This window comes from Rhinatrema bivittatum, chromosome 4 (assembly GCF_901001135.1).
Source record: "Rhinatrema bivittatum chromosome 4, aRhiBiv1.1, whole genome shotgun sequence".
In the NCBI taxonomy this organism is placed as follows: Eukaryota; Metazoa; Chordata; class Amphibia; order Gymnophiona; family Rhinatrematidae; genus Rhinatrema; species Rhinatrema bivittatum.
This window is the reverse complement of record NC_042618.1, coordinates 410354905-410375585: the sequence shown is the minus strand read 5'-3', so window position 1 is coordinate 410375585 and position 20681 is coordinate 410354905. Positions and strand designations below refer to the sequence as shown.

Sequence of the window (20681 nt, the reverse complement as noted above, 5' to 3'; positions counted from 1 at the left end):
GGAAGACTAATATCTAGAAAGCACATCCAATAGATTGCTTGTAATTAAGCGATAATCCTCAATGAGAATGGCATTTGCAAATAGTTAATGGTCTTTCTAGTGGTACTGAGAACCTGCTGCAAAACCAACAACCTTCAATGCAAACAGGACATTAACTAATGGTAATGGCTTGTCCGGAGGGATTATTGCTATTAGAGGGTAGCATGTGTTGTACAGACTTTTCATGATATCTTCAAAGAAGAAGAAAAACAAAACATAGGCTTAAGAAGCAGGACATTCTTGAGAAATGACACGTTGCTTTACAGCCCATCAAATTGCTTGGAATCAAACAATATATTACATTCAAGATTACAACAGCAATCAGTCAATGGAAAAAACAAACAAACAGCTTTTCACGGACTGGTTGAAAATCACATCTCACATTTTAAAAGTAAAACAGGACATATTTAGGATGGATGCTGCTGTGTCACCAGCCCTTTGTATTTAGTTCGAAGACAGAACAAATTGAGGATATGAACGCCATTGCCACTTTTTAAATCTAGGCTGATGCTGTAAAAGGAAGAAATAAGGGTCTGAGGAAAAGAATTTGCTGAGTAATACTGATTAAATCAGACCGTGAGATGGATCTTCGCATTACCTATATTGGAATTTGTAAAAGGTGTGGCAAGTTGCTGCTCTGGAAATGGGTCTGCAAATGAAGGTCACAAGGGATTCAGGTTAGACAATTCTTAGGTTCTTGAGTAAACTCTTCAGCCACGGCCATAGCTTTCTACTTACAATACTAAGGGACAAAGTAGAACTGTGCATGTAACACATCCTGTACTAAAACAGCTTTATTTTTTCTTCTTTTCCTGAGTGCTTGTGAACCAAGAGTCCAGCAGCTTCTTGCTGTAGTAGATTTTCCAGGCATGAACTTGCACCGCCACCACCATCACCAGATACATGACAGACACAGCAGAGAAGCCGAAAATGAAGCGGTAAGCCTTGCCGTGGCGGTAAAGTTGCTGTGCCATGGGGAACATCTCCATGCTGCCATAGATGAGGGGTGCGATGGAGAAGAGGCCAGTGCTGATCATGGAGATCACCAGGTAACTGATGTTATTACGTGGGAAGGACAACAAGCCAAAGAGGGAGGGAATGATGCTGAGCAGGTAAGGGTATTCCCACTGGTAAGGCATGGCCACCAGATCATGGGACACAAGCTTCAAATGGGCGACGCACATCTGCGCCACAAGCAGCAGCCAGATCAGTACATGCACATAGATCAGCTTCTTAATTTCTGACTTTAGAGACACACTGTGAAAACAAAATCAAGAGAGAAAATCAGTTTCAGTGTATCATAATACAGTCAGGGTCTTGCAAGGACAACTTGTAAAATTTAGGGTCTGCATTTTTTTTTTTTTAAACATGTCAACTTTAGCTTACAATTTGGGCATAAATGAGGAGTCATTCTGCATCAAAATACTTACTACTAAGAAATGATCTTCCAAATTACTTAGGATTCCAAAAAAATGCTTTCATTTACTTGTCCCTCCAGCTCACAGATATTTATTTCCTTCCATTTTTATACCATCACTCCAATAAAAGCTCAAGGCGATATTTCCAGAAAGCCAAATTCAGTTAGAACCTTTGGGCTGTGTAAGGTCCATTACAAATGCATACACTTTTATTCAGTCAATGTGACTGGTTACTTCCAAGACTGATGCATGCATAAACCCTCCAATAAAAGTGTATTAAAAAGAAGAGGTGAAAGTAAATGTTTTTAGATATTTTGCTTTCTTTAGCTCTGAAATTGATTCTCACCAAGTGGAAAAGGTAATTTAATAAAAAGGTACAATCTTGATGGACATAAGGTTAAAACATTTTCTTGAAATTTGGAGCTATTAGATTCTTTTCTTTTTATTTATTTTATTTATTTATTTAGCATTTTTTATATACCGAGGTATAGCAGAGTTGCCTTCACTCCGGTTTACATACAGAAACAACATGTTACATAGAACGATGTATGAAGATTACAATTTAAAATTAACGATAGTAAATACAATTTAAAATAATTTTGTTAAGTGTATTCACTTACAACAAAACAAATGAAAAATCAAGAATGATGATGACATATGTAGAAAAAAAGGCAATAATTGTTGTACAAATCAATATGCCACATCACAGCCCAATATAACAAAAATGGGGGGGGGGGGGGGGGGGGTCTTTACAATACCATAATAAAATAAGCATTAACATAAGGAAAATTCATATTCTTGCTTACCTTATGCCTTTTATCCTACAATCATATAAGACCATAAGAACATAAGACTTGCCATATTGGGTCAGACCAAGGGTCAATCAAGCCCTGTATCCTGTTTCCAACAGTGGCCAAGCCAGGTCACAAGTCCTGGCAGGATCCCAAGCTACTTATCCCAAGAATAAGTAATGGATTTTTACAACTCTACCTTAATTGTTAATGGACTTTTCCTCCAGGAACCTGTCCAAACCTTTTTAAAATGCAGCTACCCCAATAGCTTTCACCACATCCTCTGGCAACAAATTCCAGAGCTTAATTATGTGCTGAGTAAACACATTTTTTCTTAGTTTTAAATGTATTACCTAGTAACTTTGTAAGTCCCCTGATCTTTGTACTTTTCGAAAGAGTAAACAACTGATTAACGTTTATTCATTTTATTCCACTCATTTTATAGACCTCTACAATATCTCCCCCCTTCAGCCACCTCTTCTCCAAGCTGAACATTCCTAACCGTATAACCTTTTTTCACAGGGGAATTGCTCCAATCTCCTTTATCATCTTGGCTGCCCTTTTCTAATTCTCCTATATCTTTCTTGGGATGTGGTGACAAGAATTGAACACAATCCCAAGATGCGGTCGCACCATGGAGCGATGCAGAGGCATTATGATATTCTCTGTTTTATTCTCCTTTCCTCTCCTAATAATTCCTAGCATTCTATTTGCTTTCTTGGCTGCTGCTGCACACTGAGCAGAAGATTTCAACGTGTTATCAAAAATGACACCTAGATTCTTTTCCTGAGTGGTGACTCAGTGTGGAAGCTTGCATTTTGTAGCTATAATTTGGGTTATTCTTCCCTATGTGTATCATTTTGCACTTGTCTACATTAAATTTAATTTGCCATCTGCATGCCCAGTATCCCAGTTTTGAAATGTTATCTTCCAATTTCCCACAATCCTCTTGTGATTTGACAACTTTGAATAAATTCATTTCATTGGCAAAATTTGATCTCACTTGTTCCATTTCCAGGTCATTTATAAATATACTGAAAAGCATCTATCCCAGAACAGTTCCCAGAGGCACTCCACTATTCACCTTTTTCCATTGGGAAAATCTACCATTTAGCCCTACTCTCTGTTTTCTATCTTTTAACCAGTTGGCAATCCACAAAAGGACACTGCCACCTAACACATGACTTTCTAATTTCCTAAGAAGTTTCTCATGAGGGACTTTGTCAAATGCTTTCTGGAAATCCAGATACACTATCAACTGGCTCACCTTTATCCATGTTTATTTATGCCCTCAAAAAAAGTAGCAAATTCTTAAGGCAAGACTTCCCTTGGCTAAATCCATGTTGACTTTGTCTCATTAAACTATGCTTATCAATAGTTTCTATCATAAAGAACAAAACTGCTGAACTTATCATTTTGCCTGGCACAGACGTCAGACTCACTGGTCTGATTTCCTAGATCACTCCTCGATCTCTTTAAAAATTGGTGTTAGACTGGCAACCCTCCAGTCTTCAAGTACTATAGATGATGTTATTGATAATTTACAAATTTCCAATAGCAGGTCTGCAATTTCATTCCTTAGTTCTTTCAGCACTCTGGGATGTATACCATCTGGTCCAGGTGATTTGCTACTCTTTAGTTTATTAATTTGCCCTAGTACATCTTCCAGGTTCACAGAGATTTGTTTCACTTCCTCTGAATCATAGCCTTTGAATGTCATTTCTGGCATAGGTATATCTCTACAAAAGAGAAGAATGTGTGGCTCACAAAATTAATAAAGCACTGTTAAGAACATGCCATGCTGGGTCAGACCAAGGGTCCATCAAGCCCAGCATCCTGTTTCCAATAGTGGCCAACCCAGGCCATAAGAACCTGGCAAGTACCCAAAAACTAAGTCTATTCCATGTTACCGTTGCTAGTAATAACAGTGGCTATTTTCTAAGTCAACTCAATTAATAGCAGGTAATGGACTTCTCCTCCAAGAACTTATCCAATCCTTTTTCAAACACAGCTATACTAACTGAACTAACCACGTCCTCTGGCAACAAATTCCAGAGTTTAATTGTGCGTTGAGTGAAGAAGAACTTTCTCCGATTAGTTTTAAATGTGCCACATGCTAACTTCATGGAGTGCCCCCTAGTCTTTCTATTATCTGAAAGACTAAATAACCGATTCACATCTACCCGTTCTAGACCTCTCATGATTTTAAACATCTCTATCATATCCCCCCCCTCAACCATCTCATCTCCAAGCTGAAAAGTCCTAACCTCTTTAGTCTTTCCTCATAGGGGAGCTGTTCCATTCCCCTTATCATTTTGGTCGCCCTTCTCTGTACCTTCTCCGTTGCAATTATCTTTTTTGAGATGCGGCGACCAGAACTGTTCTATACATAAGTCCACCAATTTTATTTGGTTACAAGCAACACAGAAGGAGTTTTTCAAAATACAATTCACTTCTTAAACAAGGAACCCAGACACAGCCGTGTTTCGCACTCAAGTTGTGTCAGGGGGACCAATGGATTCTCATCGTCTTAATCTCAGCGAAGGGGAGGGGAGGGTACATTGCTGAGTTATGATTTTACATGGATAGCTTATTAATGTTTTTGAATTAAACCCTTTTTGTGCTTTTCATCTGTATAAAACTACTACTAACCTCGCTCAGGCTGAAAGCTTTGCAAAAAATAGTTTTCACCACAGGACTGCTATTTCCTGCATTGGCTCATGTACGGTGCACATTCAATTCCTATAACTGATTGCTCAGATTATATACACGCTGCAATCTGACAATACGTCTTCATATTGCTGATAATTGCACGGGATTCATTTTTCGGTATTATAGCGTGTCCACCGCAGGATTTCCCGGTCCTCTGTCTTGAACTATGTATGGTGCCATGATATACTGACTGAACTATTCTGAATTTTGTCTGAGGATTCCTGCCCCCCTCCCCAAGATTGATTAAGATGACTAGAATCCACTGGTCCCCCTGATGCAGCTTGGGTGCGAAACACGGACATGACAGGATTCCTTGTTTAAGAAGTGAATTGTATTTTGAAAGATTCCTCCTGTTGCTTGTAACCAAATAAAATTGATGGACTTATGTATAGAACAGCGCTTTATTTACCTTGGTTATTTATTTACCTTGGTTTTTATTTACCTTGGTTTTTATTTTTATTTACCTTGGTTTTTATTATTTTATTTACCTTGGTTTTTATTTACCTTGGTTTTTATTTACCTTGGTTATTATCTTTTATCTCATTGTTAATCTTTCTCTCGCCTTCTCTACATTCCAAGTTTACATTTTATCCCTGTTTTATTGTAACTGCTACTTTATTCTTCTATCACATGTTAATGTTCTAAGTTTTTTAAAGTATTTATCCTTTTATCACACCCTGTTATTTGTAAACCGGCATGATGCGACTCCCATCGCGAATGCCGGTATATAAGAAATTCAAATAAATAAATAAATAAATAAATAAATTTATTAATTTTGTGAGCCACACATTCTTCTCTTTTGTATTGATGTGTGCATGCTGTTTACTCCGCATTTCTGACGGGTATCTCTCTTACATCTTCCACAGTGAATACTGAAGCTAAGAATTCATTTAGTCTCTCTACAGGGATGACAAATCCATAAAGCCCTCCTTTTACTGCTTGATCATCTAATGGTCCAACTGACTCCCCCACAGGCTTTTTACCTCACATGTACCTAAAAAAAGTTTTTATTATGAGTTTTTGCTTCCACTGCAAGCTTCTTTTCAAATTCTCTCTTTGTCTTCCTTATCAATGCTTTGCATCTGACTTGCCAGTGCTTATGCTGTTTCCTTCATTCGGATCCCTTTTCCATTTCTTGAAAGATGTTCTTTTAGATATTATAACCTCTCTCACCTCACCTTTCAACCATGCCAGTAGTCATTTAGCCTTCTTTCCACCTTTTCTAACGCATGGAATACATCTGTTCTGAGCTTCCAAGATGGTATTTTTAAATATCCATGCCTGAGTTAAATTCTTAACCTTTATATTTGCTCCTTCCATTTTTTTCCTAAAAGGAGCAATTGCAAAGGTTGTCACTGAGAAAAGTTTCTAGGTGCAAGGGATCAGAAAATACAGATTTCTTTGATAAGTAACAAAACATTTACACGGATATTTAAGAAAAAGGTACCCTTCAAATCAATAGCTATGTTTTAATTGTATGGAACTGTGTGACCCCGGGAAATGTCTGAAAATACTTGTATCTACTTTCCATAAAAAGAAACCTATTTTTGCAAAACTTCTGAAACACTAAATTCTTGTCCTGTTCCAAAGAAAAGGAGACCAATAGAGTAGCTTTTAAAAAAGGTATGTCATCAATAGAAGATTCAAAAAAAGTCAGAGAGCAGGAGGACTTCTCCACACAGAGTCAATCGCTCCCTTTTCCTGTGCTATCACTCTTCTGTATCTAGGAAGATAGCATATATTAGACAGAATAGGACATTCATCTACAAGAATTAAACAAAATATCAGTGACATTTTTTAAACAATGCATCTGAAGATAACAGTCTAGTCATGGAAAAATTTAAAAACAGACCAGAAATGTAGGGAAACTTAATACTAAGATTGTGTGTGTAACCTTGTCTGCATAAATAATCTATCAGTTCACACCGCATCAGCAAGCCAGACAGTGTGCCCTGCAGTGCACGGGCCACCCAGACAGCTCAATCAACTGCGAATCGAATGGAAACAATTTTTTTTTTAGAATTTTTAAATTGCAATTAAAAAACTGTTTAACAATCTGTTTCCTATAAAGTTGTTAGTCCTGGTAAGCTAGCTTGATCTAAGCCCAACAGCAACCGTTGTTTTGCAATGAGCTTCATCGGGAACATTATGATCACAATGTAAATCCCAAACTTAAACAAGTGGACATTCACCACTTATAAATCCTCGTTTCATTTAAACTAAAAACATAAAAAATGTCAAAATTAATCAATGTTCAATTAACCACAAAACTTAATACTTACCTTATTGCAGATTTGTATCATTCGTGGATGATTAAAGCTTCTCTTTGTGATTTCACAATGGGGAACGTCAGGAACAAACATTTATATAGACGCTCAACTGTCAGTCAACGTGATGACGTTTACTCACGTAATCAATCAGAAAGAACATCTTGTAGTAATGTCTAAGATAAATTTAAAAACTGCAAATTCCTCTAATTTGATTTTCAATATTTTCCAGCCAAGTATGTAACAAAATTATCTTTATATGAGCAATCCCAGCTCGAAGGAACCCAACTGAGCATTAACACTAGTCAAAAACATTCAATCGAGTCTTGTTCCTGTAGTTTAGACCTGGTGTCTTCCTTGATTTTACTTAATTGCAAAACAGAGCTAGAAAAAAAAAGTCTTTTCAACTTTAGTGACTACCCGCCAAATATCCAACATTGTAATATTGAAAGATTCATCAATTTCACCTGACACATTGAGGAGCGTCAATATACATTGTCAAGGTTGTTGAGAATAAGCAATACATTGCGTATGAATCCAGAAGAGATAGAGTCATATCGATTAGAAGACCTCAGAGTTTATTTCCCTCCCCACCAGAAATATTGACCAAAGAAAATGTCACACCACTAATTAGATGAAAATTCTAGGTGTAACTTTAGATCCTTAACACTGCAGACATGTTTACTCTTTCAAAAACAAAAAAAAAATCAGGGGACACTGAAGTTACTAAGTAGCACATTTAAAACAAAACAGAGAAAATAGGTTTTCATTCAACGCACAATTAAGCTCTAGAATTCGTTGACAAAGGATGTGGGAAAGGCATTTGGCGTAGCTGGGTTTGAAAAAAGGTTTGGACAAGAATCAATGAACAAAATCTGTGTGCTGGAGTTAACTAGGGTTTGTCATCAACTACCTAAAATCCCAATGAAGCCTATCATCTCAGTTGGAGCTCGCAGGAGCTCTGCTAAACATGAATCTGGCAAAAGCCTTCCTTTCACAAAGGATAAACAACTTGCTGTCCATAGTGGAAGAAATAAAAATGCAGATATAAACATGGGACATGTTGAGGATATTGCGCCTTAAGCCATCAATAGTACGTCATCTTTGGCATGTTGCTACATAAGACTAGTCCAATGGCACCTAACATCTCAGTAGACACAGGCCACATAATATTTTTAAGACAAATTCAAATCACTCAGGGACTCAGTGTCCTGGTGGCTGGACTAGGGAATTTGGCCAAGGGAGTGTCTTTCCAAATCTTGTTAGGGGAGAAAGGAGAAAGACACTTAAATATCCCAAAGGTTTCCATGCACAAGAGGCAGAACTCTTTCAACAGAAAGGAAGCTCTAGAACAAGGATTCATGGGATAAGGGTGAAAGGGAGGTAGTCTCCGGAGTAATCTTAGGAAATATTTCTTTACAGAGAGGATAGTGGATGCAAGGAATGGCTTCCCATTGCAGGTAAAAACAGTATCTGAATTCAAGAAAGCATGAGATAAATATAGGGGATCTCTAAGGGAGTGATGGGAATGGTAAAACTAGATAAATTGGACAGATGGGTAGACTAGATGGGCCATATGGTCTTTTTCTGCCATCATGCTTCTAATTTTCTATGTTTATTTATTTATTTATTTATTTGTTATTTTTATTATACCGAGTTTCATGATAGGAATCACATCAACCCGGTTTACAATTAACAATGTGAGTAAAGGCAGAGAGTAACAAAGTAAAGAACATTTCCCAATACAAGAACAAATATAGTATGAAACTTAACAAATATTATAACAATATTTTGGATGTGAGAAAGTTACAACAATATTTTGGATGTGAGAAAGTTACAAAAAACAAGGAAAAATAACTTGGATATGAAAGGGGAAGAATTGTAGAACGACTATAAGCATTTTAACCAGCTGTTCCTGGAGGAAACGTTCATAAACCATTATAAACCAGGCTGACTTAGGAAATCTGCTGCTTATCTCTGGGCATAAGCAGCATGGAATCTATCTACTATTTGGGATCCTGCTAGGTATGCGTGACCTGGATTTGCAACTGTTGGAAACAGAATATTGGACTTTATGGATCCTTGGTCTGACCCAGTATGGCAGTTCTTATGCCATTTACTCTATGAACTGGCTCAGATTTTGTGAGTTTTTCTCCATAGTTTTTTTTTTTTGTACAAAATATTACAAAAGTAGCCATGCATTATCAGTAAATATTGCTTTATGAGAAACTGTGAACCATTGAATTACAGTTCCCATAACTTTCTCTAAATTTTGCACTAGTATCATTCAATATATTTTACAATAAATAACCATACAGACTTATGAATTGGGATATAGAAATGTATCTTTGTTTTCTCCACAACTTTAATCAATGCTTCTAAGAAAAAAAAACCCCTCTGCTCTGCCCTGAGAGGTAAACTTCTGGAAGACCCATCCGAACTCTGGAAGCGGTTTAGAGCTAAATGTCCGATAAAAATTCTACATGGAACCTATCCATATCAAGAATATTACAAGGATTGCTAATTGAATTTCTCCCTCTTATTTCAACATCCAATGTATTCCTTTTGTCTGAGAATAAAAGGAATGGTGTATTTATTCAGACATTCTTGGAAAAACCTAGAATTGTACACAATTTCAGAAATATATTGTTTTGCAACCTCTTAACACTTACCCTTTGCTGTCTTTTGTCATACAAAAAGACCACAAATTGATGGAATCATGAGACAACATATATTAAAAAATAAAAAAATATAAAGAATAAGCTTGCAGAAAAACAAACACAACCCAGTAAGTAAAAAATGATCAGCTTGATAGTTTTCTATGCAGACACAAGAGGGAATGATACATCAGAGCCCCCTAGTGGATGAGAATGCTAGTTGCTGCACAAATGTCAGAATCATTTTATTTTCTAAAATCAAGCAAGTTTTATTATAACATTACACCAGACCATAAAGATTCAGACCCACTGACATTTAGTAAAAAGCAGGAAAATGTGGAATGTATTTACTGTAATGGGAAACAAGGTAAAGAACTGAAAATTAGCAAAAATCTCCTTTAAAAAGTTTTACACTGTGGGAATTCGGGCAAATACTCCCAAGACATCTCAGGAATCCTTCTGCTTATGCAGCTGATTTGAATCTCTGATTGCTTTCTAGGTACATTATCAGGTTAGTCTTCCATTTTATAAATTATAGGCAGTTCAAGTGGTTTTGGAATGTTTTGAGACAATGGACACGGTTTTCAAATTGTTCATGTCTGTAGAGCTAGGGGGTCTCAAACTAGCAGCCATGAAGCTAAGCAATTATTCAGGTCCAAATGGAAAATGTTAGCCTCAGACGGGTGATGCTCGGACCTGTGCAAGCTACTTTGGGAAACATCTTTGCATTAAGAAGGAAGCTGCTGGGAAGGTTTATGCATTAATGAAAATGGCCAGAAAAGAATCTTTAAACAGAAACAGGTAGGGAAAGCTTGAAGAGGCAAAGGTTCGGAAATGCTAGGTTACAATATAGATTTGGAGATGGTGTGGGCATGGGGATGTGTGTGGCGTGGCATGTGTTTAGTGATATGAGGGGGTGTATGGGGGGGTTAGAAGGCTGTGTTTACTGTGGGACTGCTTAGGGGGATATCAGAGGGAACGGATCTGTTGGGATGTGTATATTTTTTAGGGGCAAGTGGGATGGGTTTGTGGACAGCTTGTGTGGGTATGGCCATGTGCTTGCAGACGAGGGAATGTGTAGCACGTTAATGGCTGTGGATAGGTTATAACTTGGATGTGTGGGGAAGTTGTGTGCATATAAACGGGGTGTGTGTAAGGGGAGTTATGGGATACTATGGCTGTATGTGTAGATGGGGTGCAGTTGGAGCAAGAGTGTGTATGGGGTGTGTGTGAATTGAAAAGCTGCATTATTTATTTCCCTGTCTCTGTGTGTGGGGGGAGGGGAGGTGTGTGTAGGCCATTTTGATCTTTGTTGGAATAACAGCATATCAAATAAGACAAACATAACTGTTTGGGATGTCTGTGGTGTGTGCATGTGAGTATGTGTGTACTTTGGAAGTGCCTTTTTGTGCTATCCTTTCCCATTTGCTTTATCTTTTCTGTGCTGCTCTGTGACAAAGTGCTGGGAAAGTGGAGGGGGGAGGGGGCTGGTCAGTAATACATTCTAACAGTTCCCCATAAAAAACAAAGGGCATTTTATAATGTGGATGCTCGGTTCTCCAAAAACACTGATCTAACATATTCACATTTTCTTCCCGCATGCCAAATTTGGTGAATTTCCATCCCTTTTTGGAGAGTTATTGTGCCTGCAGTCAGACCGAGAGACACTAAACCCTTTTACATAATTCTTTTCACCATTCTGACTGCTGGGAAGCATAAAAAACGTTGCACCTGAATTGTCTGCATGCACGTTAAACGCTGAATGCATTATAAGGGAAATAAGGGCAGTTCCCAGGGATCCTGCTGCTGCAGCTGCTAATTTGATTCACTGGTTACTTTCTAGCTTGTTAAAACCTCATTTTTAAAGTCCTGAGTGGTAAGAAATGGTGAAATTGGTTCTTACCTGCTAATTTCCTTTCCTTTAAGTCCTGACAAAGCAGTCCAGACTGACGGGGTTTTCCCTCCTACCAACAGATGGAGGCAGAGGACCACCCCTGTCTTCATGCTGCCTCTCTATAATGTAGTTTAGTCGGAGGAGGCATCAATAGTCTACTGCCCAAGCTGAGTGTGTGTTCCTTCCTGCTAAGCATGTGCAATGGAGTTTCCTTTTTCTGGATATGTACCCAGTTTCCCTCAGTTCTTTCCCCAGAGTGACCGGTTAGCCTCACCTCGGTGGTGGGAAAAGTAATGGAGCGCTGCTGAAAGAAAGAATAGTGAACTATCTACAGTCGGGAGAATTGCTGGACCAGAGGCAGCATGGATTCACCAGGGGAAGATCCTGTCAGACAAATCTGATTGACTTTCTTGATTGGCTGACTAGGGAATTAGATCGAGGAAGAGCGCTCGATGTCATCTACTTGGATTTCAGCAAAGCTTTTGATACGGTCCTGCACAGGAGATTTGTGAATAAAATGAGAAGCTTAGGAGTGAGTGCCAAAGTGGTGGCCTGGATTGCAAACTGGTTGTCGGACAGAAGACAATGTGCGATGGTAAATGGAACTTACTCTGAAGAGAGAGCAGTGTTAAGTGGAGTGCCGCAAGGATCAGTGTTGGGACTGGTCCTGTTCAATATCTTTGTGAGCGACATTGCGGACAGGATAGAAGGTAAGGTTTGTCTTTTTGCGGATGATACTAAGATCTGCAACAGAGTGGACACGCCAGAAGGAGTGAAGAGAATGAGAAGGGATTTAAGGAAGCTGGAAGAGTGGTCGAAGATATGGCAGCTGAGATTTAATGCCAAGAAGTGCAGAGTCATGCAAATGGGGTGTGGAAACCTGAAAGAACTGTATTTGATGGGGGGTGAAGGACTGATGTGCACAGAGCAGGAGAGAGACCTTGGGGTGATAGTGTCTAACGATCTGAAGTCGGCGATAGCTAAAGCCAGAAGAATGCTGGACTGCATAGAGAGAGGAATATCTAGTAAGAGAAAGGAAGTGATGATCCCCTTGTACAGGGCCTTGGTGAGGTCTCACCTGGAGTACTGTGTTCAGTTCTGGAGACCGTATCTCCAAAGGGACAGAGACAGGATGGAGGTGGTCCAGACAAGGGCGACCAAAAAGGTGGATGGTCTTCATAAAATGACTTATGAAGAGAGATTGAAGAACCTAAATATGTATACCCTGGAGGAGAGGAGGATCAGAGGTGATATGATACAGACTTTCAGACACTTGAAAGGTTTTAATAATCCATGGTCAACAACAAACCTTTTACATTGGAAAAAAAAATCAGTAGAACTAAGGGTCACGATTTGAGACAGAACCAATGTCAGGAAGTATTTCTTCACGGAGAGGGTGGTGAATGCCTGGAATGCCCTTCCGGAGGAAGTGGCAAAGACTAAAATTGTGAAGGATTTCAAAGGGGCGTGGGATAAACACTGTAGATCCATAAAGGCTAGAGGTTGAGAATGAAGAGAAGAGCCATGGGGGTGGCTTGCTGGAATGGAGGCTACTACCTGGTGTTTACTACCCTTACTCAATAAGCCTTCACACGGTTAATGCAACTCCAACATTGCTCTCTGCTTCAACGGCAAGGGGAAATGTGGAAGAGGATTTGCATTCAGACAACAACCAACAAGGACTGAACTACACAGTCTGGGTAAACAAATAAGCATGGGGGTAGCTTGCTTATTGTGGCGGTTACTACCCTAAACCAATTAAGCCTGATACTTCACTTTGAATGCATATACAGTGTTGCTCTCTGCTTCAACGGCAGGGAGAAATGTGGAAAAGAGGATTTACATTCAGACAACATCCAACAAGGCATTGATCTGTGCAGTCTGGGTAAACAAGCATCGGGGTAACTTGCTTGATGCGGCGGTTACTACCCGTAACCATTAAGCCTTATGCTCACCTTTGATGCAACTCAAACATTATTCTCTGCATCAATGGCAGGGGGTGGCAGGAAATTTGAATCAAACCAGTTACCAACAAGGGCCCTGAACTTGATGATTGGTGAAACAGCTAAGTATGGGAAAATAAGTGTGGGAGCTTGCTGGGCAGACTGGATGGGCCGATTGGTCTTTTTCTGCCATCATTTCTATGTTTCTATATTAAACACTATTTTCATTGTGTTTAAGGTGTGGCAAAAAAAAAAGTATTGAGAGAACAAAAACAAAATAAAAGAATGAGCTTCAAAGTTGCTCTTCTCCTTCTTTGGGTTTCTATAGAGAAGGGTGTATTTGCCGCTCCAATAGCTTCCCATCTTTTATACTTACACTAAATGAAGCAAAGAAAAAGAAAAGTCCTCTCAGGGTGGGTTCTGGACTGGCCTTGTCAGGACTAAAAGAAAGGAAATTAGCAAGTAAAACCAATTTCACCTTCCTTCACGTCCTGCAAACCAGTTCAGACAAAAGGGGATGTACCTGATCAGTACTCACCCTGGGCGGGAATGTCCCCGGGCTGCAAGTATCATCCCTCTAGCTAACGCTGCATCCTTCAAATTTAACCTATAGCGTTTAATGAAAGAATGGAGCGAGGACCAAGTAACTGCTTTGCAGTTATTTAGTGATGAAACTGCCCCGGATTCTGCCCATGACGCCGCTTGGGCTCTGGTGAACTGTGCTTTGAGCCCCTCTGGTACTTTCTTCCCCTTGAGTATGAGGGCTGAAGCTATTGCTTCCTGAATTCATCTTGCGATGGAGGTCTTTGATGCTGCCTCCCCTTTACTTGGTCCTGCATACAGCACAAACAACCTATCTGACTTTCTAAAGAGGTTGGTGGTCTCCAGATACCTAAGAATGATCCTTCTTACATCAAGTCCTTTCATGTTTGCCTTCTTGATCACTCTCCCTTCTTCCTTAACCCCTTTCCGGTCCACCCCAAATATATTCATCAGTGAGCCTATTGTATTGTGTTTTCTCGACCTGAAAGGGGTTAAAACACTGGCAGTACCACTGCCTCATTCATATGAAATCACAATACCACCTTGAACAAGGGGACCTGTGTGATTGTGACCTTCTCTCTTGAGAATGACAAAATACGGGTTCCTGCATGATAGGGCTTGTAGCTCCATGATTCTTCTAGCTAAACAGATTGCTACCAGAAACATTAGCTTCAGTGTGAGGTCCTTTACTGTTTGACTGTCTCAAAGGGCAGCTGCATCAGTGCTCCTAGCATCAAGTTTAGGTCCCATGACGACACCTGATTTCCCCTAGAAGGGCATACTCGATTCACTCCCTTTAAAACCTACTTATGTCCGCCACTCCCCTTAACTTGGCCTGTGAAGCAGGAGGTAGCCACTACCTGTACTTTTAAATAATTTACTGCTAGGCCTTTCTCCAGGTCTGCTTGCCGGAATTACAAGATTATTGACAACTCTGCCTTCTTTGGATTGGTGCCTTGCTGCTCACACCGGTGCTCAAAGCATTTCCAAACTCTTGCATATGCTCAAGAGGTGGAAGGTTTCCGTGTTTCTAATGTTGAGATTACTTGTTTTGAGTACCCTTTCTTCTGCAGTCTCTGCCTCTCAATAGCCAGGCCATGAGAACGGACTTAGGTGCTCCATGTACATTGGGCCCTGATGAAGCAGACCTACAATCGGGCTGAATTTTATTGGTTCCGCTATACTGCACCTGAGAAGATCTGCATACCAAGGGCGCCTCTGTCAATCCGGAGCCACCAACACTACTCTCCTTGGATGACTAGCAATCTTCCTGACCACCATCAGCCATGGTGAGAATATATACATTAGCATCTCTTGTGGGAAGGTCTGCATCAATGCATCCATTCCCTTGGCTAGGCTGTTTCTTGACCTGCTGAAAAACTGCTCTGCCTTTGTATTTTTGTGGGTTGCCATCAAGTCCCAACTGGGATGTCCCCATCTGAAGACTATCTGATCGAAGGCAAAGTCCGCTAGCTCCAATTTCCCTGGGTCCAGCTCTTGGTGACCTAAGAAATCTGCTTGAACATTGTCTGTTCCTACTATATGAGTTGCAGAGAGTGCAACCCATATAGCTTCCCTGCTCACTGCATTAACAACTGGGCTTTTTTCTGGACCTGCTTGCTCTTTATACCTTCTTGTATGTTCACATATGCAACTGCTGTGGCACTGCCTGAAAAAATTCTTACTGCTTTTCCCTGGAGTATTCCCTGAAATTACACTAACACCAGCTGGATCGTCCTTGTTTCCGGGGCATTTATTGACCATCTTGTCTCCTGTGGAGACCAGAGGCCTTGTGCTGTGAATGATTCGCAATGCACTCCCCATCCTTTTCTGTTGGTATCCGCGGATACTGTTATCCACTGGGGCATATCTAGGTTTACCCCTTTCTTCAGGTTGCTGCTGTACAGCCACAAGTCCAGGCTACTTCCTGCCTTTGATGAAAGCTGGAGCCACTTGAGGTATCCCCCTCTTGTGGTGACTAGCTGGACAGAACTCTCTTGTACGGGGCCTCATATAAGCTCTCTACGGTTGCTGTCATTGAACCCAGAAGGCGTAAATACGCCCATACTGTATGATTCTGGCTCTTCAGAAATGATCTGATCTTTTGTTATAGCCTGTGAATCTTCTGCTGCAGTAGAAACACTTTGCATATTCTTGTGTCGAATCGAGCCCCAAGATGCACCAAATCCTGTGATGGCTATATGTGGCTTTTGGCTTGGTTCATTATCCAACCTAGGTCCTGTAACATCTGTACCATCCTCAGTTTCCTGCACCCCCTTCTGAAATGAGTTGGCTTTTATCAGCCAATGGTCCAAGTATGGGTGAACACAAATTCCCTCCTTGTGGAAGAACGCCGCTACTACCACCGTCATCTTTTTAAGTATACACTCCCACCTAACCGGAAGCAGAGAACTACTGAGAAACCTCCCAGCTATCCCAGGATATATAGCGTGAGTGATGTAAGCAAAAGAAAATGGAAATAGTTCTCTACCTCCACCTACTGGCAAGCAGGGGAATCCTGCAGGTGTGGACTGGTTTGCAGGACAAAAGAGAAACAGCACTTGAAGTCTGTTACAGAATTTCATACCAAATTGATCCAGACCAAAATAAAATAGTGGTGAAAAATTCCATCAGCATTCATAACTGAAAATTAAAAGCACCCCATGTGAGAGACCTAGATTTGATTTTCAACCAGTAGTTAGACTTGGGGTGCACATATACTTGGTACCAAAGGAAGCCAATGTTTGCAGCCCATGGCTGAGGACTACTGTTAATGTTAAATTTGTCCTTCAGGTTAATCAAAGTTCCTGGCTACATTATACCTGGCATTAGTCAATGCATCAGTCTTTCATAAATCCTAAAAAATGCACCATTAAAACACAAGACGACAATTTGAAACACTACCTCATTTGATAATGGGAAGCCACTTTTTCCCGGTGTTGATAGTCACTCCCATCTGTTCCTGTTGCCCGAGGACCTGCACGAGATGCCATGGCAACACTACACTCAGACCTAGGAAAACACAGATACTAATTTAGTTATTCAGAAATAGGGGCTATTTTAGAACAGGGTTGCTTAACTTCAGCCCATATGGTCCCTAACCAGATCCATGTTTCACAATAAGCACAATGAATCCTATACCTGCATTAAGAAAAAGGTTGACTCGCATGTTTTGGTTATGCTAAAAACCAATACTGTTTGGAGGCTGCAAAGACCAAAACTGCTATTCACAGACCTAGATTTTCTATTCCTAACTACACAGATTTAAAAGAAATGTAAAATGGTATAGATTTTGAGCTGTATCTCTCATGCCTCAAAGTATCCATTCTGGGGTTCCAGACCAGCTGTGTCCTCTTGAATGCACTTGAGAATTTGTATACTTAATCCCTCCAAAAATAAAGTCTTATTGAGTCAAGCTACTACCAAATTCACAGGCTGTCTTCTATACTGACTCCACCCCCATCTCTCTCTAGTAATGCTAAAAGTCTAAAAAGCAATGAACTTGTTTTGCATCTCCAGACTCCTCTCTTCAATCTACCCATTTCAAATCACTTCTAGTTTCACCATCTCTCTAAAAGTTGCTCTTTTCTCACTTTTGATACATGCCATCTTCTCCTTTAGGATGTCTGGATTTTTGTAACAGCCTCCTTGCGGGCCTTCCCAATTCTTCTATCTGCCCTCTTCAAGTCCTCCAAAATACTGTAGCATGCATTCTTTTCTGTCTTGCATGTTATCCTTATGTCATCCTGCTAATTTGTTTCTGGCATGAGCATTCAGGAAAGCATCAAACCAGTTGAGGCTGGCCTGGTAGCTCAGTCACAGTGCTATATAGGACTTGGGTTCATTTCCCAGATCTGATCTTCTGCTTCCCAAGCTGGCCAGAAAATCTGATCTGGGAATCCCAGTCATTATGCAATTGAGACATTTCTCAGCTTTCTGCTGTTTCCCCCCCCCCCCCATCATACTATCTCAGCTCTGTATCTCATAACCAAGCTTCCTCTCCTTTTTGTACCTTCTCATCTCACCCCCTTTCTTTTAAACAACCTTCTGCTTGATACTCAACAAGCTCCTCTCTGGTTATTTACTGATGGACAATAAAAAGCTCACTGGCCTGGTCAAGAGACTAATTTCCTGTTTTCATTTGCCTATCTTTTCATTACATATTTTATTTATATATATAACTAAACAATATAAGATGCAGCAAAGTCTTTTCACAGGAAAAAAAAAACCCTAGAATATATACACAAAAATTAAGCAAGTCATACTGCCTTCCTTACAGAGTGCACACCTGCAGTTTCAGCACTGACCAGCTGAAATATGAACCCTTGCTCCAAAGGAGGGTTGCAAGCTCGAGGAAGGATAAAAAGCACCATTCTCACCAAATCCCATCCAAGCCACACTAGAGGAAAGTAAAGTTGAGAAGTGTGGACTGGTATAAGGCCTAAAGTTTTTTCTTTTTCCTATTTTGTCACTGGGAAAAAAAATGCCTATTAAATCTGGCCCTAACTGTTCAACTCAAGTTAACCTGAATTAATTAGCACAAGTAATAAAGTCAGGCAGCCTTCACCAAATAAATATAGCCTGTTTTCCAGTCTTTCAGCATCTCTAATGTGACGTGATTTATTCTAGATCTGCTTGTTCTTACTTTTGCTGGTTTTCTCCATTTCTGACCTCTTAATTCTTTCTCTATTCAAACTTTTCTCATTTCTTTTATATGTCCTCTACATATGTATGTCTTAACACCTTTCCACGCGCCCCAAGCCCGAGTGTATTTTTTACTCTTCTCTCACCAAACTCAATCTATCCCCATTCTTCAATGCCCCGCCCCTCTCTCCAACCTGGTTCCTTCCATCCATCTCCCCTTCCACCCCATCCCCTCTATAAATAAGTGTGAGATTTTCCATGCCCACCCGCCCAGGTAGGGTTAAAGGTCGCTTGTGAAGGTTTAAGCTTCCTATTGTGGTCCAAATGTTTTTCTACTATGCCCCATCGGGCTCAAGGTGACAGGTGGATGCTAGACTCCACGCAAGATGGGGGTTCAGCTTCAGTCCAACAAGGGAACGTCGTCGCTCGCGGCTCAGAAATTAAAGTTCATTCTAGCCAAAGAGTCCAAGAAGTGGGGGGGAGGCCGGGAAAGGAGGAAGAGAGTCCAGCGTCGCCAGTGAGGGGTAAGGGGAAGAGAAAACAAAAAGCATCCTCACCCCACTCCCGGCGCTTCTGGCCTCCAGCTTACCGCTTGCTGCACTGCCGAGCTCCGCCTTCCTCATTCCCAGCACTGTGAGACTCTGCACGGGAGGACGGGGCGGCGCGAGGCTCAAACTACACGGCTTGAGCGAGCGCGCGTATGCGCACCTGATAGTGAGTCTATTATTCTTCTGCCCTTATTCTGCTAGAGGAAGAGTTTGGGACGATGGGATGAACGTGAGAAAAAGACTGAAGAAATGCAAATGAAGAGAAAGAAAGGTCAGAGATGATAAAGACCAGGAACAGAGAACAGAATAAATCAAACTAGAGATGCACAATGGTTGGAGCACCATTTGTTTACATTTTGGTGATGGCTGCTTGCCATGTTTTTCCTGTGCTAATTAATTTGGATTCATCTGTGTTTTTCCTTTTGAAGCCAAGCTGAACTTTTCACTTGGCTTAGTTGATTAGCTTTTTGCCCCCAGTGGGGAGGGGAGCCATGGCGAGGATGGCCATGTTTCTTCCTCAGTGTCAATTTTTTTTGCTGTCTCTGTCTCGGGCCCACTCCAAAAAAGCCCAGCTCCCTTCAGTGATACAAACTTTAAAAACTGCCACTACTACTACCCCTCTTCAAAACCATGACAGGTGCAAGGTTATTAGGTGTCCTAGGTGAACCTTATAGCCTTGCACAAAGCCCCCCCCCCCCCCCCCCCCCATTTACACATACAGTTAAGAGTTATGCATTTATATTTTACATTAAAAATATCAAAATATAGTATTCTAAGATAAAAATATCACTTACATTATATTTCCATGCACTGCTGTGATGCCAACCACAAATCCCTGCAATAAAGAGACACTTGGAACCCATATGATATTAGGCCAATTGTGATGTGTGTTGGGGTGGGCTTGACCCTCTGAAAACCTGAATACACTAATACACTTCCTATTAGGAATTGCCTCACTTCAGTCACACATGCAGAACATAAACAGACCCTCACCAAATACAGAATAGAAAGTAGAAATACAAACATGCAGACAAAAACTGAACTGGAAACCGCAAGAAGCCAGACTCTTTGTAATACAATGATAAAACAGAACCATCACCATTCTTCAAATATTTCTTCACGGATAGAATGGTGAATGCCTGGAATGACCTTCCGGAGGAGGTGATGAAGACAAAAACAGTGAAGGAATTCAAAGGGGCATGGGATAAACACTGGATCCCTAAAG

General features: G+C 40.5%; 1 protein-coding gene across 3 annotated transcripts; it reads right to left on the bottom strand.

Moving 5' to 3' along the window:
• Positions 1 to 256: 256 nt before the first annotated feature.
• JAGN1 (jagunal homolog 1) lies at positions 257 to 19625 on the bottom strand. 3 transcript variants are annotated; one of them, XM_029601172.1, is made up of 3 exons: positions 19498 to 19625; positions 17169 to 17276; positions 257 to 1296 (listed from the first exon to the last, which is right to left on the bottom strand). In XM_029601172.1, the coding sequence occupies exons 2-3, from the start codon at positions 17255 to 17257 to the stop codon at positions 834 to 836; spliced, it is 552 nt and encodes a 183-aa protein (XP_029457032.1). In that variant the 5' UTR covers positions 17258 to 17276; positions 19498 to 19625; the 3' UTR covers positions 257 to 833. The 3 variants fall into 3 exon arrangements, with proteins under 3 accessions (XP_029457032.1, XP_029457031.1, XP_029457033.1); XM_029601171.1 differs by having other exon boundaries at positions 19466 to 19615; XM_029601173.1 differs by lacking the exon at positions 19498 to 19625 and adding an exon at positions 18553 to 18577.
• Positions 19626 to 20681: the final 1056 nt, after the last annotated feature.